The following is an 8,463-nucleotide window of genomic DNA, read 5'->3' as shown; positions in this document are numbered from 1 at the left end:
AACATAAATGCTGACCATTCTGTAGTTCTATATTAATAAATAGAAGGGCCAAAAGCTCTCCTTGAGATAACACTGGACGCGACCAACTGGACATAAGGCAGATCTGAATTTCTGACATGATCAAGGCGTAGTTTTTATGTTCTTATGAAACAGATATAATAAATAGTTTTTAGTGACATATTTAACAAAATGGGCCCAAGAATGGGCAAATAAGATATTGTCTAGGTTTATACACACATTAAGGTAACTGCACTTTTACAGACTGACACACTACATGTAGGTAAATTTTCATGAATTATGGTCCCCAACACTAATAACAGTCACTAGGGCAGGATTTATACTTTTTTAATCCCTTGTGGTGAAAATGCACTGCTTTGCACTGAATTAGGGCAGCCATATGCCAATTGAGCAAAGGCTCTTTTCTGGCAAAGCAGCACACCCCAATGCTTGACGGGTTGTACGTTGGCTGCAATTACTTTCCAATCTTTGAACTCTCCCGTAGTAAATCAATGACATTGTAACACAATGTGCATATTAGGGTTGGAGACTTTTTTGCTAATATGTTTTTTTCCAGGTCAGTGACTGGGAAGTAAAGCAAGGATAAGCATGACAGCCCAAGGCATCTCCCTTATGCTTTCCTGGTTTATAACAAGTTCATTTAGATTTCGAATAAGTATTATTATAAAATGCATTGCAAAATGCATTGCAAATGCAAAAGAGCCCACTGCTACTTTTTGCTACATTTCTCTCCACTACAAAAAGTCATTGTTATTACATTTGTTAAAAATTAAATTCTCTCTAGGACTGAAATAAAATTAGATGTAAGTAATCTGTAGAAGATAAAGAACTGAATCCGTTAAACAGTTTTTTTTTTTTTGAGACAAAAAAGTGAAACCAGCCACCTTTATTAGACAAGCTGGGTTTTCTATCGAGTTCTTTCATTTCACAGAAATGTTACTAAATTCATTTACATTTGTCTCGGTGCTCTTAAAAACATGACTGGGGGATTCAATTTCCAGTAAATTGTAAATTAAATAGTTGAAGAGCAAACGTTCATTAAAGAAAACAGTTTTAGTTTCACATTTTTACAGTAAAAAGATAACATCTATCCAAGTCACAATTAAATGTCATGATATTTAATCCTCTGATATCATCATTAAGTTAACACAATGTTTGATCTAAGATTTTATAGCTAGTGAGAAGTCTACCTCTATGGGTATTAAAATAGGCAAATGATCCCATCTATGGAGAAGGCCAGTTAATAGCATTAAGGAAAGAAGAAAGGATGTAAAAAAAATAAATTGCATTGAGAAGACTCATATGGTCAGGGTAAACCTAATTTACAAATAGGGCCTGATTCATTAAAGCTCCCCAAGACTGGAGAGGATAGACTATTATGGGAGAAACATAGTGATCCAGCAGTCAGAGCCCCAACTGGTATTTCTCTCCAATTATAAAAAAAATGATAGCAGCATTCTCCAGTAAGTAACCAAGTAAGCCAGTAAGTAACCAAAATTACTGTCAATCAGAACTCACCCCATACTTTCTTTGTCTTGAAAGAAGTACCATTTGGAGTTCTAACTTTTCCCAAAGTTGCAAAGAAGAATGCTGCATGGATGTCTACCTGCCCTACAAGGTATGGTGTAAGTGTAGGTAGCACAGATTTTAGGTTACAAAGAAATGCAAGTCAACTCACAGAAAACCCAAGTATTTTAAACATTTAATTGGTGTGCTTTTTTATTTCATTCCATAAATAATTATTTTTTATTTATAATGTGTTTAAACTTGTAAGAAATTTTCACTATTCCTGTAAGAATAAATTTCCGAGCAAATCTTCATCCCTCCTTTCTGGCACAGCCCCCAGTTTTAGGATATCCACACAAGGAGGACTTGTACCAGTAAATAATATGCATAAAACATTAAAAGCACACACCGAGGCTAAAAGAATAGAGAATGTTCACATAAAAAAGAGTAAAGATTCACTTAAATTATTTAATCATGTGTACATTTTTGACATGGTAGCTTGTCATTTGTTTGCATAATTGAAGTGAAATTCACTTTTTTACATGAAGATTCTTAAATCGTTTGGTAAATTGACCTTTTTAAGAATATATCTTAGATAAAATTGGGGCTTGGTGCCTAGTACATCATAGGAGAGGCAGTTTGAACACTTTTTCGATTGTTTGGCATGCAACTGACTCATGTAATATACTAAAGGCAGAGACAGTACTGGTTTCCAGGTAAGGACGGTAGGTACATGGCACTGAAAGATTTTGGTTTCAACAAATTTTTAAGTTTTACAAGGAAAGATTGAACAATACAACGAGAACAATGAATAAAGTATCGAAAAGGGGTGTAAGGCTGGGTACACACATGCAATGGTTGTCGTCTGATAATCAGTTCAGGGCCGATATTTAACGAGAATCTGGCATGTGTACATCGCTCGTCGTCCATCATCCGATTGACTGTCCTGGCGGATCCACGGACGATGGACGACGATGGATAATAATCATAATGAAAGTGAAGGGGGACCGAGCACAGCAGAGTGCCGCTCCCATGTTCACCCCTCTATAGAGCAGAACGATGCTGTATGTACAGAATTCGTTTATGCATTGTGCAGTCGTTGGAAAGAATAATGAAAGATCCTTTCCAACGACATCAACAACTTTTTTGCTTTTAGTCTGTGATATCTATATATTTGCTAGAAGTCCAAGTCAGCTGATGACTAATTCATGCCGGGAAGTAGGTTGTAGACAGCCAATGATTAGGACCAGAAAAGGTGGACCAGTGTACAATCCACATAAACTGGTATTCTAGTAGTCCCAGGGGATCATCCCACATTCACGAGCAGCTGTTGTACACCTAACCTAAGCTTAAATGGGGGAATTAATTCTCCTTTCTGAGTTCCATGATCCACGATAACAGTGTTGGAAGACCATGAATCCCTGAAGAGGTAACAGGAAAGAAGGGAGAAGAAAATAAGATTGAAAAAGGGGTGGTGGTGGGAGTGGGATGGGGGCAGGTCATCAGCCATCAGGCATTGAGGTTCTGAGGGTGAAAAAGATTTTGATCCAATTTTATATATAAGCAATCATGGGAACAAGAAGTATTTTCTTATTTATTCATTTTAACTTAATTAACATATATACATTCACCACATTGCTAAATTTGGATGCCGGCATGATTTTAGCTAATGGACCATATCTTTTGAGAACCCTACCAGAAGGCCTCAATATATGGCTGTCATTAAACAGTATTTGCTTTATCTCTGCTTGTCTTTCTGCCACTTCAAGCATGAAAGCAAAGTTCTATACATCTATACAGAATCCCAATTATAATGGAAATTGCTAAAAATACTTTGATACTGTGCCATTTATCACTGAACGTAAAACAGGCTTAGCCAATGCTCCCTGGTTGTTTAAAGTGATTACTTACATATGAAAGAACCCATTCCAAAGTAAACTTTAGATATTATCACAGAAATGCATTAAATTAAGTAGTCTTAAGCTTAACTATATGAGCAGACGTGAAATGCCCAGTGACAGGAATGCCTGAGACTACTTATTTTGAGGTGCATGTACGTGACCTCTAGAACAGACTGGAAACCATTTGGAATACAAGTTACTGCCAGATCATCCAACTAGTCAATCAGTACTCTAGTTCAATCCAAAGAAGGTCAACCAAGTTGGAGTGCAAAGAAACAAATGGGAAAAAAATTAAATGTTTCCAAGCAATTCTAAGCCAAATAAATTGTTATCTAAAGGTGGAAATGTATTTTTGGTGTACATTAATTTTCCTTCTCTAATATAATACAAAAATCAATCAAAAAGACAATTTGATTGGTTGTTAATAATACTCATGAGTTTACTGATGTGTTTACCATTTTATATTCTTTCCAGCCTCTCTGGAAATCCACGGTTCCATCTTCTCTGTGCTGAATTGCTGTCCAACCTCCACCTGCTGTTTCCATATTGCAGTAAACCTTAAGAAACCAAAGGAAATAAGGAGAAATATGTATAATCTTTGTTCATTGTACATTCAATAGTTATTTATTATTTCTTTATCAAAATGTAAAAAAGGTGTACAAAAAGGATCAAAGAGAACTTCTCTGTTGATCTGATAGTGGAGAGGGTAGTGGAAAAAATATTTGTATGCAATGTCAAAAGTCCTATCTAGACTTTTGGGGTTCATTAAAGCACATTACATGATGCCTTTCCCTAGTGAAGTCATAATGTTTTTTGGCAATGCTATCATTTTTGGTACCAAAAACAAATAGTGTTCCCAGGGCCACCATCTGAAATTTGTGGGCCCCATACGAAGTAATTTTACTGGGCTCCCTATGTCTAAAAGTTCCAGCATTGCAAAATTCAAGTTTTTTGATCCGGCTCTAATACAGAAGTACTTTTTCACCCCCTTCCTGATGGTGACCCTGAGTGTGCCCATCAGAAAAAGAAAGAATCCTTGCTAAAAAAAAGCTTATTGTGTCAAATCCCGCCCAGAATGCAGTTTACTAACACTTTAAAGAGTATGGACGTCCTGCTGTATAGCTAAAATATTCTATTTTCGAGGTAAGCTTGATTAGCCTAGTGGTGTCTATACAGGACAGAAGGTTTCTGGTCAGGTGTAATGGCAGTAAAATCAACTTAAATCAGCCCATCTACTGAGTGTCAAAATTACCAACCAGTCAGTCTAACCTCTTATCTTCCTAAAAACTTTGAAAAAAAACCATTATAGCTTTGGAAGCCATTCCTTCCTCTTCTTCCATCTCCGAGTCATGAATTCATGTCTGACCCTACCGCTCCTTTTTGGGGTTTAAGCTGTGCCAATAAACATCATAAGCCAGGTTTTTCAAGCTGACCTCTTTTTAAAGCTAATGTTAAATCTAAACAACAGTTACAGCAAGATTTGTGCTACTGTTGAGATAATTAATGACCAAAAATAACTCCATAAAAGTTGACCTGCTAATGTATACTTGAAATGGTTTTATTTAAAAAAAACAAAAAAAACAAAAAAACAAGCCAATATAGAAGCCTTTTACTAGACCAGAGTCAATCTTGTCTTGAACAACTCTGGCTTTTGCACGTCAAAGCTTTCCTGTGTTTTGCTCTCATTCCTGGTTTTACTACTTTGGAAAAAGCCCAGGAGGATTAGTGAGTATGTATGGTGGCACACAGCTCTCAAGAAATGACCTGAATGATTTAAGATTTTGGAAGAACATGCTTTACTTAATACAGAACAAGTCTCTATGTCTAATTCTGGGTGATTTACAATCTAGTCTAGCCTCACCTAAAAAGCTTCGTACACTACATGCATTTGTTGGCTCGGAGTACAATCCAGTAATCTGAATGTACGCTCTTCTATAATCTCGGTGTTCTATGACGCCTTTGCAGATTATTTCAAATAAACAATAATAAGCTATTTATTTAGACAGGAGTAGAAGGAGTTTTCCCAGATTACTAGCTACTTTATGGCTTGGAATGAGAATAAATGTGTTCCAAAACAGCTAAAAAAAAGGTGTTAAAGTAAAGCAAAACTGGACAGATGAACCTTAGCAAGTCATAAAGAAATGTATCAGCAGTGGTTATTTTCAGCTGCAACTGCATGCTCAAATGATCACCATATTGTAAAACAAAATTATAAATTAAACTAACTTTACCTGTAAAAATCGGACTTGGCCCCACAAGTCCCAATGACTCTATTATAGACCATGCCTCACAATCATAATAAAGTTAAACTTTTACAGATGTAGGTAAGATATGAACATATCTACAGCTGCCTAAATTTTTGGACGTATTGATTATATTAGCATACAGTTTTTATTGAAGGTAACCTCCTCCACCTTGTTCAAAATATCTTTAACTTATATTGTCTTTGCTTTTACAAGCTAAATTCAAGAAACCAATAACATCTCTGATCCCCTTGAAGTTACATAGATAGTCAGGTTGAAAAAGACAAGTTTGTCACGTTCAAACATTAGGGAAATAAACATACTAGAAACCAGTGTATTCTAGATAAAACCATATCTTGATCATGTGTGGCAATCAGATTATCCCTGGATTTACTTTAATACCCTGTAATATTGTTATAACTGGGTATTGTGAAATGTTTCATTTTGCAAATGTTTAAACTATTATACCAATGATAAGGATAACTTATAGTGTTAGATGCCTGGGAATGAGCATAATACTTAATAAACTAAATATATATTAATAACTATAAATCAGTTTGGCATCTAATATTTTCACTGGAGGAGCTGATGTGTTTTGGTGCTGCTAATATATCTGGCACGGCTGTTCTCAAATAATGCATATTCTTCTTCTGAGATAATGCTGGAACTTGAATGTCTGGTAAGCACATAGGGAGTAGTGTGAAAAGCTCATGTATGTGTAAGTGTATGTCATGTATTGTGTATGTCCAATTGCTTTCCAATATCTATGAATACTTAAAGCGGAACCACACTTTCAAAGTAGCTAACAGATTTTTTTGCAAAAAGCATATGTTGTCTCCCGTCTGCAGTAAATCAAACTTACCTACTTGCTACCATTCTATTGTTAAATGTACACTAAGTTGCACATGCATACAATTCCAGTATACTTAGGAGCCTGGAGTAAAAAAACTCCCGCATGCATTTACAGGAGCTAATCCACTTGGTTCAAGAAAACCCGAAGAAGACCATGTGAAGGTGACAACACCAGCAATAGAGGGAAGAGGGGTGAGTTTATTTCCACTTATGCTACATAGGGTGCTCAATCTTTGTTTGCCAGGGAAATATTTTTAAGATTGTTTAACTTTGTTTTGTTGGACATTTCTAATTTGTCAACAGAAATGAGTGTTGTTGTTACCTATTGGAGTTGGGAGTGTGTTGCAGGGCAACCCCAACTCTTCCCTCCTTCTTTCCAGGGAACAGAAAAGTGCTATTTGAACAGGATGTCTTAATTTCACTGTCTACGAAAACTATCATTAGCCATTTTCTTCAGCAACCATGAAACATGTGGTTTAGACTGAACCCTTAGCCATACCTATTGCCTAGTATTTAGTAAGTTTGGTAAGATAAAACTCCTGATTTGCTTATGTATGTCTGTGACATGAGAGTGCCGTTTTCCTGGTGGTTTATGCCCCCAGGATAGAAAGTAACATTTTACAGCTGTCACCAGAAGAGTAGGAAAAAAGTGCCCAATACTGACCTGTTCAAATAACAAGTGTAAAAAGTCATATTTTCCCCCATTGATTTTTCCATTGATTTTCCAAGATAGAAAAGGAGAAAAATCTGCCCAATGAAGACACAGATAGGAACAATAATATCATATAGATTTACCTCTTCCCTTTTGTATTAAAACTTTAAAAAAGGTTTACCTCCTATAGTTCCAAATAAACACACACAAGTAGTATTGAAAAGTAGCAATCTTTACCTTTTTGGGTTCAGAAACGTTGTTGATATATATTGTGTACACTCCACTTTTGTTGAATCCTGCATGATACAGATCCGCACAGTCTCTAAAAGGTTTCTCTTCTTCCCTTTTTGTATTCTTTATGGAAACTGCAAATAAAGTAGAACAATAAGAAACAATTAGGACTTAAATAAGTTAATGTCTGATCCATATCAATATGGGGTTCTTCTGGTGATTGGATGGCTTCAGTACACAGAGTCTCTTTTTTTTTCTTGCATCCTACTGCACTGAAATCCTATAGTGTTGTCAGCCCTGGAGGATTTCCCACCTGTTGGACTGCAAATCACCACCCCCGAGGTCCTTGTAGTCCAGCAGGGTGGAACCAAGCAGGTCTGAGAAATGCTGGTGGCATATTAGAACAGCAAAAACAATGTTGTCAGCCTATTACAGGATGTCAGAAACTAATAATGTTTCCTAGCCAGATCCACAAATATTATTCTGTACTTACAATGTTTTCCAAGAGTCAAAAAACAGGGAAATGTCCACGTATTACTTTGATAAACTGAATTTGTTTTTTAATTTGGCCAGACATACACTTTAAGTATTTATCTTGAGTAGTTCGCTAAAACTGATATATCCGTTTCCTTAATTACTACTTATGACATATAAAAATCAAATTAAGAAGTAATTGTTAGGTAAACAGCCCAGTATGGGATACTTCCCTCATCCAATTATTTCTGGCCCCTAATTGGAAGGCCAACACAACAATAATTACTTTGAATGAAACAGCTAATGATTATTAATAAACCAACCCCAGCTGTGTTTCATTCTCAAGATAAGCATATTGGTTCTTGGAATGCATCTAGATTACATTTTTGCTGCAGCTGATTATTATCTGATTTGGATATGAAATTATTTGTATCTGAAGGTGTTGGGTATATGTAATGACCAACTTTTCAGAGGCTGGGCAGAGTTTACACATGCCCTAGTAAAGATTGGCTTACTTTTACAGTGACAACCCTTACTCAGAAGCTGGGGTGTAGTGGGGCGGGCACAGGTGGGAACGTCATGCCCA

The 8,463-nt window shown here is 36.2% G+C and overlaps 1 protein-coding gene across 1 annotated transcript in view; it reads right to left on the bottom strand.

Annotated features, from left to right (window-relative positions):
- The window catches only part of ANGPT1 (angiopoietin 1), a gene marked incomplete in the record, with an annotated part of 176,998 nt that overhangs the window by 29,592 nt on the left and 138,943 nt on the right, over positions 1-8,463 (bottom strand). Inside the window, 2 exon segments of the mRNA XM_072410740.1 lie at positions 3,881-3,982; positions 7,410-7,537. Coding sequence (XP_072266841.1) covers positions 3,881-3,982; positions 7,410-7,537 — 230 coding nt within the window.

Source organism: Pyxicephalus adspersus, chromosome 5 (assembly GCF_032062135.1).
Source record: "Pyxicephalus adspersus chromosome 5, UCB_Pads_2.0, whole genome shotgun sequence".
NCBI classification, from domain to species: Eukaryota; Metazoa; Chordata; class Amphibia; order Anura; family Pyxicephalidae; genus Pyxicephalus; species Pyxicephalus adspersus.
This window is presented reverse-complemented; position numbering and strand designations above follow the sequence as displayed.